Source organism: Vicugna pacos, chromosome 22 (genome assembly GCF_048564905.1).
Source record: "Vicugna pacos chromosome 22, VicPac4, whole genome shotgun sequence".
Lineage (NCBI taxonomy): Eukaryota > Metazoa > Chordata > Mammalia > Artiodactyla > Camelidae > Vicugna > Vicugna pacos.
This window is the reverse complement of record NC_133008.1, coordinates 26,437,806-26,464,762: the sequence shown is the minus strand read 5'-3', so window position 1 is coordinate 26,464,762 and position 26,957 is coordinate 26,437,806. Positions and strand designations below refer to the sequence as shown.

At 55.7% G+C, this 26,957-nt stretch overlaps 2 protein-coding genes and 1 long non-coding RNA gene across 11 annotated transcripts in view; 2 read left to right on the top strand and 1 right to left on the bottom strand.

Moving 5' to 3' along the window:
* The first annotated feature begins 2,786 nt into the window (after positions 1-2,786).
* Positions 2,787-5,667, top strand: TMED1 (transmembrane p24 trafficking protein 1). Of its 2 annotated transcripts, none has more exons than XM_015241042.3 (4): positions 2,787-3,065; positions 3,796-3,893; positions 4,087-4,216; positions 4,639-5,667. In XM_015241042.3, exons 1-4 carry the CDS (start codon positions 2,883-2,885, stop codon positions 4,855-4,857), a joined length of 630 nt encoding a protein of 209 aa, XP_015096528.1. In that variant the 5' UTR covers positions 2,787-2,882; the 3' UTR covers positions 4,858-5,667. The 2 variants fall into 2 exon arrangements, with proteins under 2 accessions (XP_015096528.1, XP_006206349.1); XM_006206287.4 differs by having other exon boundaries at positions 2,792-3,065; positions 4,033-4,216.
* Positions 5,417-26,957, bottom strand: part of DNM2 (dynamin 2) — an 82,689-nt gene continuing 61,148 nt past the window's right edge. For 2 of the 8 annotated variants that reach the window (XM_072947705.1, XM_072947704.1), the window contains exons 13-21: positions 24,818-24,869; positions 23,891-23,902; positions 20,054-20,167; positions 14,656-14,765; positions 12,021-12,132; positions 11,312-11,476; positions 9,060-9,292; positions 7,769-8,023; positions 6,285-7,181 (exon numbers count right to left, since the gene is read on the bottom strand). In XM_072947705.1, the coding sequence (XP_072803806.1) occupies positions 7,115-7,181; positions 7,769-8,023; positions 9,060-9,292; positions 11,312-11,476; positions 12,021-12,132; positions 14,656-14,765; positions 20,054-20,167; positions 23,891-23,902; positions 24,818-24,869 (1,120 nt within the window). In that variant the 3' untranslated portion in view covers positions 6,285-7,114. Of the gene's footprint in view, positions 5,804-6,284; positions 7,185-7,768; positions 8,024-9,059; positions 9,293-11,311; positions 11,477-12,020; positions 12,133-14,655; positions 14,766-20,053; positions 20,168-23,890; positions 23,903-24,817; positions 24,870-26,957 lie in introns of those variants that run through there. The other 6 variants (XM_072947703.1, XM_072947702.1, XM_072947707.1 and 3 more) reach the window with 4 other exon arrangements.
* Positions 17,033-24,288, top strand: LOC140688470 (uncharacterized). Its single transcript, XR_012063195.1, has 3 exons — positions 17,033-17,347; positions 22,882-23,022; positions 24,192-24,288. It is a non-coding gene; the product is annotated as an uncharacterized lncRNA (long non-coding RNA).

Genomic DNA, 26,957 nt, shown 5'->3' with positions numbered 1-26,957 from the left:
CATTCTCACAGTTTTGTGTGTGTTCTCATATGTCTGGGGGTTACATGCAGGATTAATTTCAGGTACTTGTCTGTTAAACCGAGAATACATTCCTGGAAAACACTGTCAGGCAAAGGAAGAACCCACCACTCTCTGGGGCACAAAATTACAATTGAAAACAACAGAGATGCCAAAAGCTGGGACAAAAAGCTGGGATGAGCGTTTCTTTGGGTAACTAAGGCATTCAAATCACCCATATATTTCTTATAGTAACCTACAATGAAAAAGAGTATGTATGGCTGAACTATTATGCTGTACACCAGAAATTAACACAACATTATAAGCTGACTATATTTAAATTAAAAAAAAAGAAAAAAAGTTAAAAAAAGAAACCCGAATATACTGAGGAATTTAGAAAGCAGTGTGCATGCTCAAGGCAGGACAAATGCTCAGAAAAGACCTGAGAAGACCCTAATGTTTCATCTCTGGCTGATTTCTAAGCTTGGTGTAATCAAGAAGAGAGGGCTAAGGCAGAGTTGTAAACACCCAGGTGAAATACTGAAGGTGTGCCCCACCATAGATCAGCAAAGAGTGGGAGAGGTTTTTTATCATTACTTTTTCTTTTCTCCTTTTTCTTTCTATAATATATAAATAATTCTTATAGCTAAACAACAATAAAAACATGCCAATTTAAAAATGGGCAAAAGCCTGAAAGACATTTCTCCAAAGAAGATATATAAATGGCCAATAAGCACATGAAAAGATGCTCAAGATCCTTAGGAAAATGCAAGTCAGTATCACTATGAGATACAATCTAACACCCATTAGGATGGCTATACCAAAAATAAAATGGAAAATAACAAGTGTTGATGGGAATCTGGAGAAATTGGAACCCTCATACATGGTTGGTGGGAATGTAAAATGGTGCAGCCACTGAGGGGAAGTTTGGCAGTTCCTCAAGAAGTTAAGCATAGAATTACCATATGACCCAGCAATTTCACTCTTAGGTATACATCCCAAAGAACTGAAGGCAGATACTCAAACAAATACACATACATATGTATTCCTAGTAGCACTATTCACAATAGCCAAAGGTGGAAATTACCCAAGTGTCCATCAACAGATGAATGGATAAACTGTGGTATATCCATACAATGAAATACTACTCAGCCATAAAAAGGAATACTGATAGATGCTATGATGATGAACCTTAAAAACATTATGCTAAGTGAAAGAAGCCAGACACAAATGGTCACACATCCCATTTATATGAAATATCCAGAATTGATAATTCCACAGAGTCAGAGTTGTGGTTGCTAGAAGCTGGGGTGATGGGGGAATGAGGACTATCTGTTTAATGGGTACAAGGTTTCCTTTGGGGTTGATGAAAATGTTTTGGAAGTGGGCAGGAATAGTGGTTGCATAGCATTGTGACTATATTAAATGCCAGTGGGTTGTTCACTTAAAATGGTTAATTTTATGTTATGTGATTTTCACCTCATTTTTAAAAATCCACTTAAAAAAGTTATCACCCATTCTCCACAACAACTTCAAAATGTCCAAGTAGTGAGTCTGAATGATAGAAAAAGTTGGAATAAAAGGAATACCAAATGTGACCATACATAATCCTTGACATTACAGAGTGGTTTTACTTCCCTAAGCTCAACAAATGCAAGTAACAGCTGACAGCCACCGAAGAGTAACTGTCACCACCTGCCAACCTCTCTGTCTTCTCTTGACTCAAAATTTCCATCTGAACTTTTTTTTTTTAATCACCAGAGTACATTTCTCCAATGACGTCTTTGCTTATCTGCTTTCCAGCAGGAGGTCGCCTCCAAGTCCTCCTAAGTCAGATTGAGAGGTTAACTGGCGGCAAGACCAGTGGAGGGCGATAAACCTGGAATACAATAGATGATATACACTGAGGGCCTATGATGTGCCAAGCACTAAACAAGCATCATCTCACTTAATCTTCACAACAGCCCAAAGAAGTAGGAGTCAGCAGAGAAAAGCCGAGAAGAGTGTGGGCTTGGGAACCGGGTTGCCTAGTTCAAATCAGGCCCATGCTTTACTTGAGGCAATCATTCCTCTGGGCCTCAATTTCCTCATCCGTAAAATGGGGATGATGCTAGTCCTACTTCATTGGGCTGTCGGTTCTTCTTACCCTGGGCCACTTCATTGTTTACCTGCTGGACCCCAAGCTTGAGACCCTTGGGGTGCAGGGTGAGGCCGCATCCCTCTACTGACTATGCAAGAAATGCAGAGCACTCATCAGCCATGCCTCACCTAATTCTCATCACTCCCAATTTACAGGCGAGGAAACTGACAATGTGATGGTTCTAAGGTTCGAAGGTAATGATAAGTCAGACATGGGACTTGGGGCCAAACTCACACCAGAAACAAGACGAAACCCTCGTTAATATAAGAAGTTTTCCACCTCGCCTGTTTTTTTTTAATGTGCCAGCCCTACGGGTCGCGTGCAGGCCATGCCCAGCCTCTATTTTCTACCCGCTATACCAAGACTGGATATCCCAAAGGTCGTCGCGCGCGGGGAACTCTGGGAAAACCGCAGGAAGGACCCGGCCGCCTCCACCACAGTTGTCTTAACTTTAGCCTGAGAAGAATGTAGACTATGGTATTTATTTATGTAATTTTCACCCGCCAGATTTTGGGATTAGAAGTGGAGGCTTTTCGAAGAAAAAGTCTGTATACGGCCGAGTGTTTTTAGGCACATCAGGCATTCATTCGGGCAGCTAGGCTCTCAGGGGGTCCTTCACGCCTGGCTCCGCGGGCTTCGGACTAAGGAAAGAAGCGGCTGCCAATGAGCTCCGCCGAGTAGCAGAGGGGGCAGGGCTAGCCCTTAAAGGAACCACGACCTGTCAGTAGACCAGAGGGTGACCCGGATGATGGCGGCCAGCGCGGCCCTAGCCTTGGCCTTGTGGCTACTACTGCCGCCAGTGAGGGTAGGAGGGGCAGGGCCCCCGCCGATCCAGGACGGCGAGTTCACGTTCCTGCTGCCTGCGGGGCGGAAGCAGTGTTTCTATCAGTCTGCGCCGGCCAATGCAAGCCTTGAGGCTGAGTACCAGGTAGAGGGTCCCGGGCCGAGGATAGAGCCGAGCCAGGGAAAGAGGGCGTGGCCAAATACGGCAAGCTTTGCATGTATTAAAGAGGGAAGGGGGAGGAGCCCGTGCGTAGGAGCGCGGGGGCGGAGCCAGGGAGAGCGAGACAGAGGGGGCGGGGATGACGCGTGGGAGCGGAAGGGGTGGGAGTAATGGCAGAAGGCGGAGCTAGAATGAGAGCCGGAGACGGGGGGCCATCGGGAGAAAAGAGGGAGTCCTTCAGAAGGCAGGAGTCTCGCGAGTGGGCATGGCCAAAAAGGTTGGGTTCATTGAAGGTGTTGGGGGTGCTTGATCAGCATGCTGCGCCATAAAAGGCGTGGCCAAACTGAGGATTTCTCGGGGGTTGGGCTAAGGGAAAGAGGCGGGGCTCAGTTATCTCCTTTGGGTGTGGCCAAACCGGGGCGTGGTCAGGTAAACGCAGATCAAGGACTTTCGTCGCGCGGGGTGTGGGGGGGTGCGTGACCAGATAAAAGAGCTGATCGCTGGGGCGTGGTATCAATAGGGGCGGAGCCAGGACGAGCGCAGCCAGAGGGGACCGGAGAGGGTAGGACTCACTTGCAGGTGTAGGTGTCAGAGTTCAGGTAGACCCCTGGTGGTGGTCTGTATGGGTCTGTGCTGGTTGGTCCAGCCCTGGCCTTCTCTAGCAGGTGTCTTTGGCCTACCCCTAGCCCTCCACCCGCTCTTACCTGCCCCCCAGGTGATCGGAGGTGCTGGGTTGGACGTGGATTTCACGCTGGAGAGCCCTCAGGGAGTGCTGCTGGTCAGCGAGTCCCGCAAGGCAGACGGGGTGCACACGTGAGTTAAGTCCTTCAGGCTGCCCGGGTTCAGTTACAACCCTGCCCCTCCTCAGTGGCCTCGGGTTACTACTCTGCCTGCCTGGCAAAGTCCGGCTGGCTGGCCACTGAGGGTCATGTCTGTGTGTCTATCTGCCCAGGGTGGAGCCCACGGAGGCCGGGGACTACAAGCTGTGCTTTGACAATTCCTTTAGCACAATCTCGGAGAAGCTGGTGTTCTTCGAACTCATCTTTGACAGCCTGCAGGATGACGAGGAGTTGGAGGGCTGGGCAGAGGCTGTGGAGCCCGAGGAGATGCTGGATGTCAAGATGGAAGACATCAAGGTGCGCCCAGGTTGAGCTCTCTGGCATTGGGCCCTGCCCTCTCGCCTTGGCTGGAGTCTCCCTAGGCCTGACCCAGACTTTGTTACATATTGGTGCCTCCAACTTAGTAACAGAACATTTCTAGGTTTACAAACCTGGTTTTAAGGGCTTAAATAACTCATTAAATATCCATAACCGTCTTGTACATAGGTAGTGTGCTCTAATTATACCCTATTTTACAGTTGGAGAAACTGAGGTCCAGAGAGGTTAATTAACTTGCTCCTGGTGACACAGCCAGTGAGTGGCAGAGGGAGGATTTAGAGTCAGGCAGCCTGGCCACCGAGTCTGTGCTCTGGGCTCTCCCTTCCACTCCCCTGCAACATGAACTGTCACCCCATTCTATAGGACAAAGGCTTGACCCTGCTTCTCCTTCTGTGCCATAGGAGTCCATCGAGACTACAAGGACCCGGCTCGAGCGCAGCATCCAAATGCTGACTCTGCTGCGAGCCTTTGAGGCACGTGACCGCAACCTGCAAGAGGGTAACCTGGAACGGGTCAACTTTTGGTCAGCCGTGAACGTGGCCGTGTTGCTGCTCGTGGCCGTGCTGCAAGTCTGCACGCTCAAGCGCTTCTTTCAGGACAAGCGCCCAGTGCCTACGTAGCCCCCTGCCACAGAACAACAGGGGAAAGGAGGGGCAGCAAGGCGCATGTGTGTGCAACTTGGGGGAGGGTTCCTTCTCCAACTGAGTTTCCTACGAGAAGGGAGGCTGTGCAGTCTGGGCCTGAGGTGTGGCCCTCATGCAGCTCCTCCATTTCTGGGGCCAGGCAGGGAACACTGGCTGGCTCACAGGCCTGGGCCCTCCAGGAGAGGTGGCTCAGTGGCTGCACCTGTTTTCCTGGAAGTTGTGCACGGGGGGGCACTGCAGTGTTTGAATGCAACCCTTGAATTTTCTGGCCCGGCCTCTGTCCCCTACTGTAATTGTGCCTTAGCTGGAGTCTTCCAGCCTGCACCAGCACCGCGTGGTGTGGAGCGGGGCCCAGAAGCAAACTTCCCCTTCCTTTCCCCACTGGCCCTCTGAGGCAGGTCACAGTAGGAGGGGGCTTGCTGCTATGGGATCCCATGCCTGCCTTCCTTCTCCTTGTGGCTCCACCCGAGGCCTGTGCTGCTGCTGGGGGTAGCCTGCTCATGCCAGGGTCCGGGAAGGAGACGTAGCTGCAGTGTTCTTGCCAGAACAGTCACTTTATTGACAGGAAGGGGCCTGGCCCCTCGGCCCAGCGGGGGGCGGGCCTGGTGTGAGGTCTGGTAATAGAATTCCAGGATCGGGACCTGCAGACCACCCGCCCCTCCCGCTCTCCCTGCAGGGGCCCCAGACAGAGCTGAGGGTGGCCCAGCCAAAGCCTGTACTGGAGCCTCACAGAACAAAAGGCGGTCTGGCTTGGGCACCAGAGTCAATAAATTATGGTCAGAAAAATCACAGAGCCTGGTGACTGGGGCTCAGGGACACCGGCCAGGACAGACCTGCCCCCAAGGGGGCAGCCAGGCAGGCGGGAGGGGTCTCCCACGAAGCTCAGAAGAAAGGTCGGGCAGGAGCCGATGGAGGTGGTCGCCTGGGCACAAGAGAAAAATCAGAAAGCAAAGTTTAACTGTGTCCCCGGCTGGGCCAGAAGGCCTGGGCCCCCAAGAGGGCGAAGGGGGAACCTCGGGGGTAAGTCCTCAAGACTGCAGGGGCGGGGAGAGGCCTGACCATTGTTGCAGTTTGAGGTGGAGGGCCAGGATCCCCTCTCCCCTCAGTAATTCGGATGCCCAGCCCAGGCCCCCACCCTGGCCTCCATTAGCAGTGAGGTGGTCAGGGGCTCCCACCAGGCCTCTGTGGGTGGGGGTAGAATGGGGGGGGGTACTTGTTAAGGAGAGTAAAGGCTCTCCCCGCTAGAAGAAGTGAACCCTCCCAAGAGCAGCGCCCCAGTGAGTGAGGTGTGGGGGAGCCCATGCTGGGATGGGTAAGGGGAGTCCTTGTGGGAGGCCCTCTGGGGGAAGGCCAGCACCCATGTCCTCAGCCTGAACATCAACACAAAAGGCTCACACAGCAGCCACCAGAAGCGTCTTCCCTTTATTTTAGTTTATTAATAGGATACAGAGCGCAGGCACTTACAGTGGTCAAACTGAGCGAGTGAGAAGATCTACTCACAGAGAGGCCGCCCGGGGCCCACCCTGTAGGGGAGGCCTGGGTGGGAGCCAAGAGGCCCCCAAAGCTTCCCCACCCACTCAGCCCTGAGCCCAGGCCGTCCAGGACCCAGGAGGAGGAGGGGACCCTGGGAGGAGAGAACGAGGTTGGCCGGGGCCGAATGTTTCGGACCTGGCAAAGGCACCTCTGGCAGCCGAGGCTGGGCCGTGCGGTTAATACGGCCAAGGAAGGAATATGTACAACCTGGGCAGGCGGGTGGCACGGGGCCCGCTGGGCCTGGCTCACCACTGGGAGCTCCCACTGCTGAGAAGCAGACACACTCCTTGTGTCCCCAGCGAGGACTGGGGGCTACAGACACCCTTGGTGCCATTTCTAGAAGGCCTGGTCTACTCAGGCTTTCCTGGCCAGAGAAGCCCCTGAGTGAGTCCCCTGACCCCAGCCTGGATCCCTCATTCAAGATGGCACGCAGGATGCAGGTGCCGCCTCTGCTACCCAAGACCCTATCCCCCAAAGTGCAACACCCCAGCTCCACTCATCCTGAGGCTACAGGGCCCCTCCATTCAGTGCTGTGTCCATCTGGGGATGGGGGCCAGGGTTAGGGAAGAGTCAGGGGCTGCCTGCAAGGAGCCTGGTCCTGCATGAGGATGGGAGGGCCAGGGGTGGCAGATGGGCCCAGACCACCGAAGCTCCTGCACCGAGGGTGCTCGAGGACCCCCGAGAACATCCCCCCCGCAGCCTAGTCGAGCAGGGATGGCTCGGCTGGGCGGATAATGGTGGGCCGGCTGGGCGCAGCAGGGGGTCTTCTGCTGCAAAGAGAATAAAGACAGACGAGGGGGAGACGGCAGTGAGGCCTGAAGCAGGGCAAGGACAAGGACCCAGGGCCCACCACCCCGCCCCAGGGTGCTGCCTGAGGCTGGATGCTCCTCTGAAGGCCGCCAGGATGCTGGGAATGAGGGCGCCAAGCCCAGGCATCAGTACCCCCACCGCCACTCCCTTGTTCTGTGGCCCTGGGCAAATTGCCTGCCCACCCTGGACCTAAGGTTACTCACAGGAGAAGCGGGGAGGAAAGAGCCTGGCCTGCAGGGTGGGGCGAGGCAGGGCAGGGGTGTGCAATGACTTGACGTTATGTGTCCTCAGAAGGGAAACAGGTCAAAATCAGAAGAAGGGGCTCTGTGTGAGGGGTTGCGAGCTATGTGGTGGGCCCACTGCTCAGGTAGAGGACGGGCCTGGGAGTCCAGGAGTCACCGTGACTCCACCACTCTGTGAACTTGGACTCTCTGGGCCTCTGTCTCCCTACCAGCCCAATAGGGATGCCAGTGACGCCTCCACTAACTGCAGGGCCGAAGTGGGTGGTTCTAGAGGCAGACAGCAAGGGGGGGTCCAGCCTTACCTGGGCACGCCGGGGGGGATGCCAGGTGGAATCCGAGCCGGCCGAGATGGGATCTGAGGTGGGGCCGAGAAGGGGTCATTGTTGGCAAACACGGCAGGATGGGGTCCGGGCCGGGATGGGATAGGGGGTGCTGAGAAGGAGGCTGCTGCTCCCACCGGCACAGGAATCAAGGGTGGCCCCGGGGTGGGGCCCCTCACTGCTGGGGGCCGGCCCGGGGGGTGCACGCTGGACACAGGTCGGCGCTGCGGAGTGGGGCTGTGGAGGAAGAAGAGGGTGTGAACTGAAGAAGGTGGGCGGGAGCACTGGCCATGGCAGTGTGGCTGCAGAAGCCCGAGGCGGGGCATGGGGTGCTGGCCACTGTGGCCTTCTCTGTCACATGGGCTGGCACCAGCTACCACCCAGGGAGATGCAGATGAGTGTCTGGTCCGGGCCAAGGGGCAGCACAGAAGCACTGGGACCCTCCGTCCACCCCTAAAACCCTGAGCCAGGAGTCCAGTGCCTGTCCTTGGCCACAAAGGGCTTCTGTTTCCCTCTGGCCTTGCTCCCTCAGGCATTTCCCTCTCACTGGTCCCACCTGGGCCTCCCTACCTCCTCCAATCCATCCCCTGTAGCCAGAAATCTTTCCAGAGCCCAGCCCTGTCAAATGCCTCCAGAGGCTGCAAACTGTCCAGGTGCCCCACAAACTTCCCCTGGGACTGAGCACCTGCTGCCCCACCAGGCTGGATGCTGTGCCCTCCTCCCAAGGAACTCCAAGGCTCCCTGAGGTCTTGGTAGGGCTGGGACCTTCTGAGTTTTCCCTGACTCTCTCCCCCTGCCACCTGCACTGTCACTGCTTAGGTGTCCCTGCCTGATGCTCTGGCTTGCCCATGCCAGGGCCTCATTTCCAGCTCAGCTCTAGGGTGGTCAGGGCAGGGGATGCTGGGTATACTCATGTGTCCCCCCAGATCCTCCCCTGCCCACCGTTCTTAGCTGTGCTCTGTGCTCCAAGAGGCTCACCCCTATGGCTGGGGTCACTCAGGCCTCTTGCCCTCTTTGGCTTCCATGTGGGCTTAGCCAGGGGAAGGCACCAGGAGACAGGCAGGCCTTAAACTCTTCTCTCTCCCAGTCCCTCCAGGCCTAGGTGGGGTAGCAGCCCCCACTGTGGCTAACCCTGGGTGCTGTGCCATTGTGGTCAGAGCCCTGCATCCGGCCCACCCTGTGTGTGCCCTGACGGACACAAGGGAGGTGGGGGGGAGCTGGGAACCTGCAGGGGGCAGTCTCTGCAGCCTGCTGGTGACCGGGCCTCACGGACCTATGGCTGCTGCTGCTCTGGAGCCAGGTGTCGTCAACGGGCGGGGGGACAGGCGTGGACACGGTGCTGGTGCTAATGTCCCCGATGATGTTGAGCGCCTCCTTGAGCGCGTGGTACATGCGCAGCATGTCGTCCCGCCGCTGGGCCTGGTCAGCTGACTCCTCCATGAGGCTGCTCTGGTCCGCCGACGAGTACAGGTAGGCCAGCAGCTCGTGGTGGATGAAGGCCTTCGTCTGGGGGGCAAGGGGCGGAGAGGTCAGGGCTGGCCACCACCCCAGCCAGGAACTCAGCCGGGCACTGCGACTGGCTGCAGGAGCAGCCGCACCCTCGGCGGGGCTCTGTCTTTAACTGAACCGCAGAACGTGGGAGAGGTTTACGACAGGATGCGTTTTCCAGTCGGTTGTTTCTCGGGTCCCTCAAGGGTGCCTGCAAGTATTCTTCCAACCCATTTCATGAGATTCCTATGAAACTTTCTCCTGATATTTTTTCTCTGGCTTTGGTTTAAAAACTGCTGGTTTCTGTTCATTAATTTTATACTTTCTCCCTTCCTGAATCTTCCTGCAGGATATAATAGTTTTTCAGTTACTTTTCTTGGGGTTTCTAGGTACACACACTCACACGTACATGAGCTTCTAAAAATAGGAACAATTTTTCCTATTTTCCTATCACACCTTTAAGTTATTTTTCTTGTCTAACTGCATTGGCTAGTAATGCTACAGAAAGGTTAAATGAAAGTGGAAATGGCCAACTTCTTGATTTTGGAGGGGATGTTTCCAGAGCTTCCTCATTAGGGGCAAGAGCAGCTTTGAGACTAAAATATATCAATTCAATGGGTATATGATATAACAGAATTCTTTTTCTACAATTGTCTTTTTAAGAATAGATATTGACTTTTCTCAAACTTTCAACATGTGGAAATATGATAATGCTGGATAGTTTTTGATTTGCAAACCATGTAAATGCATTAGCTACTCAAACACTAAGATTTTGAAAAGCTGGTAAAAGGGAAAATAAAATATAACCAAAAGATACAGTGAAAACTCCTTTGTCCACTCTGGCCTCCTTAGGCTCCCTGTTTCCTTTCTAGAAAGTAACTGGTCACCAGGTTCTTATATAAACTTCCAGAGATCTCTAGGCATTTCCCTTGTGTTTCTTCACAAATGGAGCTTTCCTGATTATTCTCTTATATCCCATACCTTTTCCACTTAATAATCGAAGTTATTATACACCTGGAGATAGTCCTCATCCTTTTGTTTCTTGGGGTATTTTGGGGGGGAAGGTTGCAATAAAATGGATATTTATTTAATTGATTGTAATAAATGGATAGAGATATCCAATCTTTGGCCATTATAAAACAATGCTGAAAAGAATAACCATGCATGTGCTCAATTTGCACAATGGCAAATGTCTCTGGGAAAAACTTCTGCAAGCAGAATTGCAACTGCTAGGTCAAAGCATACGTGCATTTTAAATTGCATATCTGCAGCACACCGTATAACACAAGTACCACCTGTATGTCAACTGCACCAGGACACCAATGAAACTTAACACTGATCACCAAGGAGGAGACTGAAGAATGTAGCGAAAGGGAAGGGACATGGGATTTCTACTTTAGACCCCGTCACATTAAGAGCTTTTCCACAGTCTCAACACAAACCAAACCTGATCTATACAGCTTTCTGAGTGCCTGGTGCTGAGCCCAGGGCCTGGGGCACGAAGCCCCTAAATCCTCCCAGCAGCCCAGAGCAGGAGACACTAGTACAGCTGTATTTCACCAAACAGAAGCCTAAAGCCTTGAGAGGCTCGGGAGCCCTGTGGGTGGCAGGTAACACCCTTGGGTGAAGGCAGGCTGGGCTGCAGGCCATCAGGAGGCCACTGCTGGGGACAGACTCAGCTTGGGTTTGAATCCCACCTCTCACGCTTCTGAGTGACTCGGGCAGGTTCTTGACCTCTCTACGCCTCTGTTTTCCTGTTTATAAAAGGAGGGTGACAGCAGTCCCTCTCCTAGGGTTACTGTAAGGCTGAAGAAATTTAGAGAAACTGCACATGCATGATGTTAGCTTCAACGACCTGATTAAACAGGGTGTGAGCCCTGTGTGCCTGGACCTTCCTACTTCCCAAGAGAGGCTGGGGATCCTGATTTTATGTTTAAAAGGTGGCGACCCACTCTAGTTTTTAACTTTATACAGACCGTGTTCAGGGCAAATCTGGCAGTGACTGGCCCTGGGGTCCCTGGAGAGGCAGGCACTCACGTTGTTGATCATGAGGTGCATGATGGTCTTTGGCATGAGGTCGCGGATGGACTTGTTGATGATGGCCACATACGAGTCCACCAGGTTGCGAATGGTTTCCACCTGCCGCTCCAGCTGCGGGTCCATAGAGAAGGTGTTCTCCTGGGCTCCATCCTCGTTTTCTGCCTGCAAGTGGGGAAGGGAGGCAGTGAGGGGTGACTGAGCCTAAGATGAGTGTGGGGAGCCCCATTCGCTGGGGATTGCTTGCCCTATCCCACCCACCACTGACCCCCTGGGGCTGGCCCCTGATGGCCACATTGGCACCATGTGACCCTGCCTGCCCCTGGCCTAAGCAGCCCAGGCCTGGGGTGGCCACAGCCCAGGCAGGCTAGATCTCTCATCCGGGGACTGGACCATGTTACTTTGGAGGTCGTGTTCACTCCGCCTCAACAACAGGCCAGAAAGAGAGAACAAAGCCAAGAGAGGTCCCAGTCCATGTGTATCCCTGTCCTAGACTTCAGCTGGAGAGCTTTCTGGGCGCTGATGACAAAACCTTCTCCCCTTTCTGCTTTGTTTGTTCAAGAGGGTATAGGCTACTTGCCTTCAAGGCATTCTGGTAAACATAGCCTGAAATGACCCATCCCTGGAGATGCTGGCCCCCTGTCTTCTCCCAGGTGGAGTCAGCTCAGCTCAAGGTGTGTGGGCTCGGCCAGGCTGGGTGGCCCCTCACCTGGTCCTTCTCAGGGTAGACCCCGGCTCGGAGGAATGAGGCCTTCCAGCTGTCCACGTCCTCCTGGGAGTCACAGGCCAGCTCGATCTGCCGCAGGTCTTTGTAGACGTTCCTGAGGTGAGAGGGAGGGAGGAAAAGACATGTGATTGACCCTGCCCACAGGCCCGGCAGGTGCAGTGAGCTGGCGCACAGGCTCTGGGGTCGGCCTGACAGACCATGATCACATGGGTCTGGGCCATGTGACCCAGGCACTCAAGACCAGAGGCCCCATGATGGCAGCAGCCCCTGAATCCCATCGGGCCAATGGAAGTGCCATAAATTCATGCCTATAGCACCAAAAACCGTACCAAGAGCAGGGGGTACCCAGCGAGTCCCTGCATCTAGCAGCATCCACGGTGTTTTATCTGTGGGCTCAGTCACTCCTCACTTTCCCCTGGGAACAGCCCATCCTTCCTTTATGCTCTCCTGTGGGGGCCAAAGGCTGCCAACAACCCCTCAGAAGTGGGCAGTGTCCACGACACCCTCCCCCAGTTGGGAAGCTCGCGTGTCTGTTTTCAGAGAGGCTGCAGCGACGTCATCCAAAAGAACGTTCTGTGACGGTGCAGACGTTCTCTACCGGCGCTGCCCGACAAGGTGCTTGTTTCTGAGCACCAGGAATGGGATCAGGATGGCCGAGAAAGTGAATTTCAATCAATTTACATTTAAGTAGTCACATGTGACTAGTGGCTACTGCCTTGGACAGTGAAGGTCTAGCTTGGGCCCTGATTAGGTGGGTGGAGCTGTCCAGGGACAGGACCAAGACTCCCAGCAAAGGCTTGTGAAATGCTAGACAAATATGGGTCTGTGAACGGAAGAAAGGTGCAGAGCCACAAGGCTGGAGGAGAAACAGATGGACACCAACCAGCGCTTATGGACAGTATTCTGTATCTACATGCCAGGACTCATGCCATCCTGTCCCAGAAGGCAGGTGTGGCTGAGACGGCTAAGCTGTTGCAAAGCCTTTGAGTGAGACTTGGGTTTGAGGTTAGGCATAAATGGCCTCATGAGACTGCTCTGGACAACCGGCAGTCAAGTGAGTGGTTGCCCTGAGCCTTCTGGAAAGAGCTGAGAGTGAGGCTGGGGGGCATGCTTTGTTGCTCCTCCTCCACCTTCCTGCTGCCTGAAACATCATCACGATGGCAGCCATCTTGGACAAAGAGGAGGAAGTCTGAGAAAGGAGGAGGAGGGCCTGGGCCTAGATAACTGTGGAGTTGCTCAGTGTGCCCAGAATAATCAAAGGCTGGACTTAACTTACGTTAAAAAATAAATAAAGAAAATAAAGAAAAAAAACCTTCTATCTTGTTTCCACTACTATCATTCTGGGTTTCCTGGACTCATCCCTAAATGATACATTAGGTAGTATCTTCACCCCCCTGCACTGGGGAATCACAGGGCCAGGGAGGTGGGATTGTTGCCCAACATCACAAAGCCAGGAAGAGCTGGCCAGGGGGCCTGTCGTATCGCAGAGCCTGGGTTCTCCTGCACACCCTAGGGCTTCTTAGGCAGGGGAGGTGGGGGTGGGGAGCAATGATCATAAATGGGCTATAAAGGTTTCTGGAGCTAGCTGATGGCCAAAGTGGGTCTCAGAATTTTAAGCCAGTCCAGAACAAATATTCTTGCACAAAACAGGTGACTCAGCTGAAAGTGGAGGGTGTGGATGCGCAGTGGGGAAGGTGGTCCTGGGGCCAGCAGGGAGGATGTCAGTGCCTGCCGGCCAGTCATGAAGACCCACCAGGCCCTGGCTGATTTGGGTGGTCCCTCGTTCCCGGATGAGGGTGTGAGTCTGGGCAGGCCCCCTTCCGAGGTCCATGCTCAGCCCTGCCTCCTGCTCTCAGACCTGCTGCCACCTGGGTCTCTTCCTGAGTGAGAGAAGTGCCTTTGCTTTTGCTAAGTCTCCCACCAAAGCACCTTGCGATGGATATACCGAGAGCCTCTTGGGCCCTTCTCTTCTCTGTCTATACTGGCCCAGAGATCTCATCCCATCTAGACTTTAACACCACCACAAAATGAGAACTCCCCAATTCGCATTCCTACCTGGAGCACATTCCTGATCACCAGCTCTTATACCTACCCAGCTGCCTCCTCCACGCCCCATGTGGTGTCTCACAGGCCTCTCTCCCTCAGCATGGCCCAAGCCTGCCTCAGACTGCCCAGGCCTACTCTGCCTCTGCCCCCCTACGTCAGCCGATGGCAGCCCTACAAGAGCTCAGGGTCTGCAGTCACGCCTTTCTCGTTCTCACACACACATCTACCAGAGGTTCTACTGGAATCCGCCCTCCCCCACTTCTCTGTGTCCCAGGCCCCAGCTGGGTCCAGCCCCACCATCTAACACCTGGACCTGTGCAGTTGCTGCCCTCATCCTCACCTCCTCAGTCTGTTCCACTCAAGGCCACCAGGGGGCGCGAGTGAATACAAGTCAGGTCTGGTGGCTCCTGGGCTCAGAAGCCTCCACAGCTCCTGTTATCATTTCATCTTTATTTCAACTCAGAGGGGTGTTCTCTGACCACCCAACAGAAGCATTTTTCTATTTCTTGACTGACTCCCTTTCTGGAATGTGAGACCCCAGGGTAGGGACTGTTCAGAGCAAGCACCTCACCTCTGCTCTGTGTTGAAGATGGCGAAGACGTGCTTGTTGGACATGAAGCCCTTCTCCACGTCACGGATTTTGAGGTTGTCCAGAGGCAGCATGTACTTCTTCTCTTTCTCCTGAGGGTGGAAGGGGAGGGGTCATTATGGGCTGTTCAACTGGGGACCTGAGGATGCCCTGGGCTGGACTCCACCACAAGGACCACTGCCAACATCGGACACCTCCTGTGGTCCTTGCTTTACTTGAACTCATCCACCACCACCCCTTGCCCTTGCCCACCTGTCCCAGTCACTCTGGCTTCTCTGGACATCTCAGAGGCCAGCTTCTACCACAGGGCTTTTGCATCTGGAATGCTCCACGCCTCCTCATGCCCACATGGTTCCCTCCTTGCCTCCTTTGTGCAGAGGGACCCTCCGGGCAAGGCCTGCCCTGACCCATCCCAAACGCTCCCTTGACTTTTCCCCTTGGCGCTTCCCCTTATATATACACACCACTAATGACACACCACTAATCTTGCTTATTGATCTAGGACACCATCTGTCACCCAGACCGACGTGTCAGATCCTAGCCGGCAGGGGCTCCTGTCTATTTGGTTTACTGCTGACACACATTGGATACTCAAAACTGGCTGGGTCTGACTCTCCCCAGAATGCACCCACTGAGTGAATGAAACCGTTAACTGGACTACATCTTCACAGTGAGCCTGTGAGTGATGCACCAGTATGACTCCAATTTAGAGGGGGAGACTGAGGCACAAAGGGGCAGGCAGTGAGTAGGGGCAAAGCTGGAAAGTGAGGCCCCCTCGAGCCGATACCTGAGTCCCAAAGCCAGGGTGGCCCTGTTTAGAAAGTGCTGAGGGCCAGCATGGCAGTCCTGATGGCGGTGGGGGAAAAGCAGCTCAGAGAGGGCCCATCTCTCAGCCAAAGGCACGGGCCTGGTGAGTCTCAGAGCTGAGAGTCGAACCCCAGAGCCCAGCACTCACCCACCACTGTAGACTAAGCACATACAATGGACCCCAACAAGTGCACCGTCATTAGTGTTGTGGTGGGGGTAGGGGGGTGTGCAGTGCATTAACTAGGTTTTCAACATCAGGAAACCAAAGCCCAGCGTCAGGGTCCCCCAACTCCCACGCAACCCACAGTAGCTCAAAGAGCCCTCTCGCACATCCCTGTCAGGGAAGCATGGTGCTCAGAGAGGGAGGCTGGCAGCCCAGGGCCACACAGCAGGGACTTCCAAAGCCCGGTCTGTGTGCTGTAAAGCCAGGTTCTCCCCACTGCCCTCCTGGCCTCTTACCTCCTGGGTGTCTTTGGAGGAGGGAGACCTGCCTCCTCACATAGCAGCTTGCTTCCTTCCCCCGTCTTACCCTGTCCTTTGGAAGGCCCCAGAACAAAGTCTGACCTGGCTGTTGCTTCCAAATTCCAGAGCAATCACAGTGGTGGAAGGGAAGGGGGCCAGGGGCTCCCAGCCAGTGGAGCCCCGCTGAGACTTTCAGAATGACGGAAGGGGAGGCAGGAGTGAGTGACAGGCTTGGTGCTGGGGCTCAGTCCTGAGTCATCAGGAGCCTGTATGGGCCCAGCCCCTCCCCAGCCGTGTGACCTTCGGCAAATCACTTCCTCTCTCTGCCTCAGTTTCCTTGGCTGTCAGAGGTGAGCAGGAGTCTCACCCTCCTGGGGCGAGGTGAGGACAGGCACAACGTGTGAACGTTCTGAGCACGCGCCCATCCCAGAGCTGGTGCTCACGAGGCACCAGGGGGTTTCTTTTGTCTGTCTGTCACCTGTGGGGCTCCAGGGTTGGTCCACCAGGCTCCAGGCAAGGAAGAAGCAAGGCAGAGAGCTCCTCCAGGCCAGGACGCAGTGAGAAGGAAGAGGAGGAGCCCAGTGGCCACAGAATTGGGAACCCCCATTCATGCTGCAGACATCGGAGCCCAAGTGGGCCAGGTAACGCAGGGCCCAGGGCCCTCCAAGCTCTCAGTGAAGAGTCTGGGGGGCTTTAGAAGGGGCCAGGGCAGGAGATGCCGGCTGGGAAGTCTGTGGAAGAGCCAGTGCTGCCCCCACCCTATCAAGTCATGAGGCAGGAAGCTTCTAGTCGGCTGGCCAGGCCAAGGAACTGAGTCACAGTCCATTCCGGCCCCGAGTGAGACGCCACATCTGGAACTGTTTATAGTGTGATTCCGCCCAGAGCGCAGCGGCGGTCTTCCTGATGCTGCCGGCATGCACACTCACACACACACACACACACACACACAGACGCATGCATGTACCCCGCCCCCGCTCCGACCCCCAAAGAGACCTTCTCCTGCGCACAGAGGCCACGGACCCAAACCCGCCCTCCCCTCCACCCCACCCGCTTCCCCCACCCCCACCGCCTCCTTAGGATTTCCTGAAAACCCACAACTTTCTCCAGATGCGAGCTGGCCCCAGCCCTGCCACGTCAGAAGAGACGGAGCAGATCGGCGCGGGCGGCGCAGGGGCTTCCTTGCCTGCTCGGAGGGGCTGAGGTGCGGTGGCCCTGCTGCTGCCCAAGGGGGCCCGCGGGATGGACAGCCGGCCCCGCCAACCCAGTGTTCAGACTACCTGTTCAGGGGGCTCTGAAGGTGTACAGTAGTCTGCACATTGGTTAGGCTGGGCTCGGGCAAGCAGCGCGTCGGGACGGGCCCCCCAAACTTGCTGCCACCTCCAGCCCCAGTGAGGCAGACCCGGAGGTGAGTGTCATTGCCCACCACCCTGTTTCCCACGGGGTAGAGACTTGGACAGAAGATTCTGGAATAAAGAAGAAGGGCCTGGGTGGGAAAAGAGGTGCCAGGGAAAGGCAAGGGAGCCCCGACACTGGCGTAGGGGTTGGGAGTCCTGGCCAAATCGCTCCCCTGCGCCTACCCTCCTGTAACCACCTCTTCTTGCTGATCTGTTAAATAAAGAAATGCTGCTGTCTTGCCTCTCTCTGAGGCGTCTCTAAGAAGGCGGCCTGACCCCAGGGGTGGCCACCCACTGTGTGATTCTGAGGGTCCTTGCTAGGATCCTAACTTGGGGGGTGGGGAGGAGGATGGACACACAGACAGGATTTCGCTCCTGCCCCTCCTGATCTCAGGCTGCTTTGTGTCTGGGGCACGCGCACACAGGGCCCCATTCACGGGTCTGCTGGTTCTCATTACCGCCGGCGGGTGTCCGACCCTCCTCCCAACACTTCCCCTGCCTCTGGGCTGGGCCCCAAGGGAGGGTCTGGGGTTCCTGCTTTCAACGCCTAGATGGAAGGAGAAACGAAAGGCCCCTTCTTGAGCTAAAAATGGGGCTCGCCATGGTGCCATGCAGCACACCACCAGGCTGGGCTTTGGGCCCAGAAGCCCCTCTCTAAGTGCCCAAGGCTGTCGTGGGGCCTGGCGTTCCCACCCCGGGCACCCCAAAGGCGCAAACCAGCTTTCAGCTTGTCTGACAGCTGACGCACTGCAGAGCAGACTGGGTTTCAGACTGCGGGGGCGGAAAGAGAGGGAGAGAATGTGACAGCGTCATCCTCACCGCCCCCGTTCACCACGGCCATTTTGAGGAGCAGATCTGGCCACGCAGGTTCCTTGAGGAACGCCTGACCCTGCCCTCCCCCTCTGTGTCTCAGCCCGGGACGGCTCTGGGGTCCTGGAAACCGTATCCCCTCCCAGTTTAGAAGCAGCCACCCAGAACAGGTCCCCTGGGAGACATGGGGCTCCCAAGACATTCCAGGAATGGGTCTTTGGCCTCGTGGAGTGGGGTGATGATATTTCACCCAGAAACACCCTCCCCTCAGTGGAACTCCTCTGGCCTTGGTGGTGGGGAAAGGTCAGGTGTGGGGCTGAAGTGCCTCAGGTCAGAGAGCATATGCCCTGCATCAACCATGAGGGGACCCTTCCCCACTCTGTGGGGGCAAGTCCCTGCTCAGAGCCTGTTTCCTCACCTAATGGAGTGTGAGGATTCACTGAGGAGGAGGAGAACGCCCTCCACATGTGGCCATGGTGGCCTCTCCTCACCAGTGAGCTTGGCACGGGGCAGGGGCTTCTTAAACAGGAAGGCTACGCAGAGGTCCCGACAGAGCTCTCCCTGCCTTCTCTCTGAGCCTGGAGGGAAACACACACAGCCGGGCACAGGCCTGCTGGTCCGGGGACAAGGTCAGCTGCCAGTGAGGCCCCAGGTGTGGGGGTCATCCCAAGCCCCTCAAGATGGGACAGCCAGGTGGGGCAGCTCCAGGGGTGACGAAAGAAGCCAGACCTCTCCTCCAAGGGCGTGTGGGCCACGGTGGGGGCTGTGCCGGCCCAGGTGAGTGAAACATACAGTGGCTGTGTGACCAGACTTGGGGGCACGTGAGCAGAGCGATGTGTGTGCCTTCCTCGTCAGATGCCTCTTTCCCTTCACTGGGCCACGAGGTGATGGGCATAGGGGCAGCCCTCCTGGACCACAAGGAGCAGCTACGTGTGAAGGCGGCAACGGGAGGTGGAGCCTGGGCCCTGGACAGCCTCACACTCATGGGGATGCAGGCGAAACAGACTGTCTTTGTAAGTGCCTTCATCTGGGGGCCTCTGTCCCAAAGCCAAATCGACAGCCACCTAATAAATACCACCTTGACGACAGGAAGAGCCTGTGGGCCTCTCACTGGGCAATCCAGGAAAGTGAGAGAAACACGGGGCCCGTCACTGGTGACCCACAGAAGCCTGGGGCAGAGTGGCAGCGGGCAGTCACACCAAAGGAGTGGCTTCACTCCCAGGCCGCTGAGTCATGGTAACGTTCTGATAAGAGAACTAAGTGATGAAACGGGACACTCAGGATGGGCTAAGGTGGAGGAGGGACCTGGACCGCAGTGCCCGGGGGTGGGGTGCTCATAACCCCACCCACAGGCTCCTGGAGAGCCCCGCCCAAGGCGGCGGGCAACCCCGCTCCCTGTACTCACTAACCCTGGTGCTGTTCCCAGAGGCCTCCCTATCCTTGACGGGGACAAGCACATGTAGAACATTCTAAACACAGGCACTGTGATTAAGCACCTCATGGCTGCAAGGGCCATTCTACCTCACTTCGCAGATGGGAAACTGAGGCCCACAGAGGCTAAGGGCCTGGCTGAGCCTGTGTAAGTTGTAGACAACGGTACCTCAGTGGCCTGGCTGTGAGCCTGAGTCCCTGACCCCAGGCTGTGACTTGGGAGGGTGGGATCAGTTTCGAGCCTGCTGGTGGCTCCCCTTCCCCCACACCCCTTTTCTCCTCAGGGAGCCCAGCCCCCACGAGGGGCTGGGACACAACGCATGGCACCTTCACACACCCCCCAGCCCTGGCTGGTACCATCCTAAGGGTGAGCTCTGGGGAACAGTGGTGCTCGGGGAGCCTTTTCAGAATGAACAAGCAAGTGCATGAGAGAGAAGCAGGTGTGGGGACCGCCCCACCCCCCGCCAGCTACTCACCTCCTCATCCTTGTACCAGGACAGTGACTCGGCTGTCAGCACGAACCAGTACTCCTTGGAGCCGCCCTTCATCAGACTGATGTTGTTGATGGTCAGCCAGCCCCTGCGGATCACCTGGGGGGGAGGGCGTGGCTCAGCGGGGGACAGCAGCCACCACCCAGCCCTGCCTGCCCCAGTGCAGTGGCCAGCGCCCTTGCCCCCAGCAAAGTGGGAAACCAGGGACCACGGTAGAGACACCTCCAGCCCAAAGCCAAGCAACCCAACTCCACCTTGCCCCAAGCACTTCCAGCCAAAAACCAATGTGGGGCCCTTGGGGAGACAGATGCAGACTCCCTCACAGGACTTGGGGTGATGGGGCACTGGGGCTCCGGGGAGTCCCTCTGCGCCTGGGGTTAGGTTGAATTAGCACAGGTGGCAAAAGGTAGGCCTAGCTAGAAGGGGCCCAGAGGAGGGGTTCTCAGGCTTGTGGGGGAATGGGCCATGTCACGTGGGATGTGACACTGAAGGAATACACTTGTCTTGGAGAGATTCGGGTACCAAGGACACCCTGGGGCTCTGCCCCTCATGCCTTCTCTGGAAGGCAGCTGTTGATGGAGGCTTGGAGGAGCTGCCCAGGCAACGGAGTAGTTCCTCCTCTCCTTTCAGGGGCCAGTCGGAATAGGCTTGACATGCAGCCTCAACTATGCTGCCCAGCTCACTGAGGCAGGTGCTGGGTGGGCACAGGGACCCACTCTGACTGGGAATCCAGGCCAGCCCCCGCCCCAGGGCTCCCCTCCCCATAGACTTTTTTCAGAATATAAAGATAAAGGGAAACTCCGCCCAGAGAGCTGGGCACAGAGGTTTAAGCCTGGGGGACTTGCCAAGGGTCTTGCCCCACGCTGGCTTCAAGCCAGGTGTCGACACATCTGGGTTCTGAGCTGGGAGACCCACTGGATGGGGCTCATCTGGCAGTGGCTGTCATCTGAACAGGAGGCAGAACCCAGGCCTGCATGGGGCACTCACCTGACAGCTAAATGAAGTCACCCTGGCGGGGGGGGCACACTCCCAAATTCCCTCAGCCATGGAGACACTTGTGGGCCGGAGTCCCCCACCACTCTGGACTGGGGACCCTGGGGCAGCGGGAAGCAAGCGGAGGCACAGGCTTGGACGCTTGGTGCCAAGGCAGCAACAAACTGGGCCAAGCTGCAGAAAGTGGGCTGCGAGGGGCCGTGGATGGCTGGGAAGGGCTAGCACTGCAGCCCCCTGGGCGAGGTGGGGCAGGGTACCCAAGATGGAGCTTTGGGGCTGCCTCTGGGGTCTCAGGAGGGACGCTTCATCCTGTCTACCCTGACCCGCCCCAGACCAGCAAATCTTCACAGGGCCACCACACTCTTGTGGATAGAAGTAAGCTCTGAGCCTGAGAGACCATGAAGGTAGAGGCAGCCACAGGGTGCCCAGGGACTCCTGTGCGACATAGAAATCCCTACCCAGGCTGGGGACACCATGAGATGCCACCTGGCAGCCCTGGCTAAGGCCAAGGGTATAGACTTCTCCCTCCCTGGGACAACGACAGCATTTAGGACTCTCACAGCGTCAGGGAGCAGGCAGAGACTGTCAGCCCCAGCAAGGTCATGGTCTCCTTCCTGGGAGCAGGGCGACTGACTCACCCTGGTTTGCCCAGGATGTTGTGGTTTAGCACTGAAGGCCCTGGGAAGGAGCCCCCCTGCATCTGGCAACCGCCCCCAGCGCCAGAGCTTTGCGGGTGTGGGTCCATGCCTGCTTCCTCGCTCCCCTGGGAGTAGGGCAGAGTCTGCCTAGTCTTAGTCCAGGCCCAGAGTGAGTGCTTCTAAACTTCAGTCATTGATCGATAGCTATGGGGCGGGGGAGGCCATGCGTGCTCTGCAGAGGAGAAATTCTCACATGGCAAGGCCTCCACGCTCCCAGGCCCAGCCTAGCTCTCAAGGGGGCAGACGTCTCCCTCCCTCACCTCGGTGGCCTGGCTTGCCTGCCTCCACCCTTGGTTAGTTGAGGTCAGAGCTGGCAGACGGGGGGTTCTGGGGGCTCTCATCGTGCTCCAGGGCATGGGGCACAGGGTAGGGGAAGGGCCCTTCTGAGTCTCAGGGCAAGATGCTGCCAGTCAGGCCTTGAGAAGCCCAGAGGTCCTTTTGCCCTTGAGCCACTCAGAGAGCTGCCTGCATGGGAGCCCAAGGGGATGCAGAGACAAAAATCCCACCCTGGGGAGGAGCAAACTGCAGGCAACAGACACAGGCGCTGAGTCTAAAGGAAAAGGAGCGATTGGGCCTCCTTGTCTGAAAGCCAGACTTGTGCCCAAGGGGCTGGGCTTAGGAAAGGGGAGGCAGTGGGGGAGGGGTGGGAGAAGGGTAAGTGAGGGAGAGGGGGAGATGGAAGAGGCAGGCGGAGCTCCCAGGCTCCAGGCACATGGTGCGGGGGGGCAGGAGAAAGGGCGGCCCAGAAGCAGCAAGGGCAGCAGGCAAGAAGCAACACAGCTGGGCCCGCCTCCTCCCTGGGTGAGGGTCCCGCCTGAGTCTCTTGGGCAGGGACGGAAACCACGGCTGCGAGACCCAAGAGCCACAACCACGTACAAGGCAGGGCTGGGTTTTGCGGCTGGGGGTGCGGAATCTGGCTGGAAAAGAAATGACTAAGCCTCTCAGGGTCTGGGGTGTGGAGAGAAGCACGTCCCTGGGCTGTCTGGAGGGTGGAAACCATCCGGTTCAAAGGGGATTAGGGACGACACATGGGGAAAGTGAGTAACATGGGCCCAAGGACAATCTATTCCTTCCGCCCCTGCCTCCCCTCATGCCAAGCTTTGGCCCTTTTCTATCTTCCAGGTCCTGGTATAGGATCAGCTCGGCTATTGGAAAGATCCTGGGGTCACAGAATATCCCTGCCAGATGGCAGCAGTAGGGCCTACCCAGTGCCTCAGTGGCTGGAGGTGGGAGAGCATCCAGGATAACGAGGCCTCTGTCAGGGTAGGTGGCCCAGGCTGTGATCTCCAAAGTGGAGTGCTGGGGCTGAACCCAAAGGTGAGCACCTTGAAAAGAGCTCAACTCTCGGACATGAGCAGTGCCTGCTCCCTGCTAGGCTGGCTGGGCTGGGCTACACACAGAGGAGGTGTTACCTACAGCAGGGATGGCAAATACCATTCACCGACACCAGTGGGTAGGAACTGCCTGAAGCACTGTGGTGAGAAAGTGGGCACTGTAGGAAAGGATGCTAGGATCAATGAGTGATGTCTGCCAGAGGCAAAGGGACAGGGGCAAGTGGAACAGAACAGCCTAATCCATCTCCACCTGTGCTATGGAGGCAAGAGGACAGTGGCAGCAACAAGGAGAGAGTTCCCTGATCAATTAGTCACGTCTGTCATAGGTACAGAAGGGGTGTCACTTGCAAAGCTATTAAGTGGGAAAAAAAATGCTAAGATTGATTAGTGATGTCTGCCACGGACACAGGAGGTTCTCCATAGTGGCATCTGCACTGGACACACAGTGGTCGCAGTGGCAAGAACATGTTCTAGAAGAGCTTGAGCAAAATCTTCCCACTGCCAGGAATGTGAAAGGAGAAAAGCCTGGGGTGTTAGCTGAGTATTTGCCATCCCTGATCTATAGGAAACTAGGTAAATGTGTCAGGAGCAGGCGGTCAGGTTAGTGTCCGTGTGATTTAGCTTACGCCCAGGGCTACATGAAGTCCAGCATGTATCAGCCACAGCAGGGGGTTTCTGAGTTAGCTTGATTTTTAGTTGTTCTGTTATTGGGGGGGGCAGGGAATATTATGGGATGGCAGGGTCTCCACCACTACCAGGTTCTCTAATGTTTGCTTCCACACTAAGTGAGTACTTACCAAGATCTCCCCCTTTGAAAATGCAAAGTTAGGGTTGTGGGTAAATCAAAGAAGAGCAGGCGAAGGAAAAGAGACGTAAGGGACACGAGGGAATGGAGAAAAAGCAGGAAAAGCACAAAAATGAGAAGAGAGAAGAGCAGGGAGAAAAAACAGCAAAAGAAAAAAAATTACATGCTATTAATTATACTCATGGTGTTAATATTTAATTCATTATCATCTCCCGAAACAAAAAAGCAACAACATATGTATTACCCATGGCAAGCGCAAAAAATCATGCAGTGGTTACATTGCTTTTTCCCAGAGGGCTCTGCGATCGTGCAAGATAAATAGCAGAGCCCCCACCCCAACCCCGCCCGATGTGGAGAAGACAGGGGACACCAGCAGAAATTTTTGCAAAGGTAATTTGTTTTCTTAAGAAGGAAAAAAAAAAGGCATCTAATACTGGCATACATAAAGCTGCTCGTATTTCACAAGGTCTCTGGCTAGGGCATGACATCAAGGTAGAAAACCCTGTATATTGCTCTGGCCTTCGGGTACAGGAATCAAAGCACCCCCAGACTCCCAGAACCGCTTGTCACGACCAGCCTCCTGCCTGACCCCTTCGCACCAGCTCCGAGTCTCTGGGGCCGGGAACCAAATGTGGCTGCACACACCACAGGGATTGGTCTGGCCTTGTCCTTAGTGTCAAGTTCTAGCCGCGGCCTTGGATGTCAGACAAGGCCTTCTGCGTGTGAGCAATTTGCCCCCTGCACCCTGCTGGGGCTTCCACTCAAAGAACGGTTTCCCAAAATTGCAAAAACTAAGTGGAACTGAGAGGCTAGAGGGGAGGGGGATGCTATGAGCCAGGCACTATCACTGGACTCAGTGGTCCCCTAGCGCCCTCCCGTCCCCCAGGGTGGAGCTGCGGGCCGCGCAGGGGTGAGCTACCTGGTTGGGGATGGCTCTCTTCTTGTTCAGCTGCGTGTTCCTCTGCTGGGCGCTGAAACCAAAGCACAGAGAGGGCTCATGCGGCAGGACGCCCGGGGGGACGAGGAGCAAGAGGCCCTCGTGGCTCAGGTGGGGTTCTCTCTCCAATGAGGGTGCCAAGCCCGTCTGCACACAAAGGGCTGCCCCAGGGAAAGAGTGCGGGCCATGGGACAAGAAATCATATCGAGTTAAACCGTGGCTTCGAGGCCCTGATCTCAGCCATCCCTGAGAGCTAGAGCTAATTCCAAGAATCCCTGGGTCTCGGAGCCTCCAAGAGGGCCTATGGGAAGCTGGAGTCCCAGGTGCTACCTCCATGCTGGCTTCGGAAAAACCTTCAGTGCTTGGGGGTCTAACGTGAGGCTTCTGCCTGCTTTTTCCTCCTACCCCTGACCCAGCACCAGGTCCCGAGTGGTCTGACCACAGGGCTGTCCGGCCTGGGAGGTCAGACTATGGGACAGCTGCTCGCCATGAAACTGCCACTCCTCTTCTCTTGGATGGCTCCTGACCCAGTGCAGAGGACAGTCAAGGTCAAGGTGTTTCTACAAGGTCCCTTATCTACCTACAGTCTGAGATCTCTTTTCTTCTTCATCTACGCTGTCTCCTGACTAGCGTGTGCCGAAGTCCCCTGTATCACGTACACAGACACCTGCTCAACTCCCTCCCTCGACTGTCCTAGTACATCTTCTACTTGGACTATCGTAACATCACCTGCGAACAACTGATCTCTCCTGTTACTCAGGGGTCATGTTTTCTTTTCTTATCGTACTGTTTTAGCTGGAAATTTGGATCAACATGAAAAGGCAAACCACCTTGTTTCATTCATTCGTTTACTGACTGCCTCTGCGGTTTTACCTCAAGGTTCAAGTCGGCTGCTGGATCGGGCAGAGTGTGTGTGCGTGTGTGTGTGCACGTGTGTGTGTGTGTGCACGTATTTGTGTTAAGGAAATAGGCTTCTGTTCATAGATCAGTAAAGGGTGGAACCTTAAGAATGGAAACATAGTTTTATCCAGTGAGTTTCCTAAGAGTCACCACATTCACTATAAGGGCTTTTTCTCCAGGCCCTGTTCTTAGTGTTTAGAGGGCAGTGAGAAAGCACCCGAGAACCTCTAAGCATAGGAAGGAGTTTCATCAACAGTGTCTGAAGGAGACAGAGCTACGCCGCTCACAGTGATGCTGAGGGCTGGTGAGTACCCAGATGCCCTACTCCCTGGGTTTTACCCACGCCAGGCAGCCCACACGGCTGCCCCTGTCCCGTGCCTGCATCCAGAGATGGCCCACTGCTCCTGCGCGTGTGCGTGGATGTGTGAGGGGCAAAGTCCAAAGTCTTCCCCCTGGCCTGCAGGTCCTCCTGGCAATGAGGCCTTGACCTCTCACCTCCACCTTGCCTTGGTTTCCCCACACTCCTGCTTCTCAGCCTTCCTTCTCTACCTCTGATGTTCTCTGCCCAAATCTGTCCCTGCCACATGGCTGTCATGACTTCCTTGGGAAGGTGTCTACAAGCCTCACCCCTCACTCCCCTTTCCCACAGCCTCTCCACCTACCCTCCTTTCCAATTCTCATTTTCCTTAGGACAACTGGCTCAACGACCATGTGTTCTGAGCCTGCGGGCTCTGAAAGCACAAGGCCCAAGTCTGGGGCTTGTTCTCTGTCCTAGTCCAAAGGCCTGGCACTAGGCATGGCATTGAGACAGTGTCATGGCTCTTCAGTGGGCCCCTGCAATGTCCCACCCACAGCCGGGGCCTAGGCCCAGGCCGGGTGGAGCCAGGCACCCTGGGCCCCGCCCCCAGCCTGGCATCCCCCGTTCACACACCAGGGAAAAGGCACACAGCAGGCAATACCCACCCGGTCACCAGCTGCTCAGTATAGTAACAGCTGGGGGAAGTGGGAAGGCCCAGGAATCCAGAGGAAAGAGTGGAGTGGTCAAAGGAAAAACAGGAGAGATTGTGAGAAGGAACTGTGGATGAAGTGTGAGAAGCAGAGACATCAAGGTGAGGAAAACAGCAGCAAACCGAAGGGGGGACCAGCATTTTCAGCCCCCATACCTGGCTGCTGAGGGAACAAGAGCAGGAGGGGCAGCCTCCCCAGGCTTGGAGAGCCCACC

Excerpts from the sequence above, each read along its gene's own strand:
- TMED1 (XM_006206287.4), top strand. The coding sequence starts at position 2,883 with ATGATGGCGGCCAGCGCGGCCCTAGCCTTGGCCTTGTGGCTACTACTG. Across the intron at positions 3,066-3,795 it reads GCCTTGAGGCTGAGTACCAG|GTGATCGGAGGTGCTGGGTT; the intron begins GTAGAGGGTCCC and ends CCTGCCCCCCAG. Across the intron at positions 3,894-4,032 it reads AAGGCAGACGGGGTGCACAC|GGTGGAGCCCACGGAGGCCG; the intron begins GTGAGTTAAGTC and ends CTATCTGCCCAG.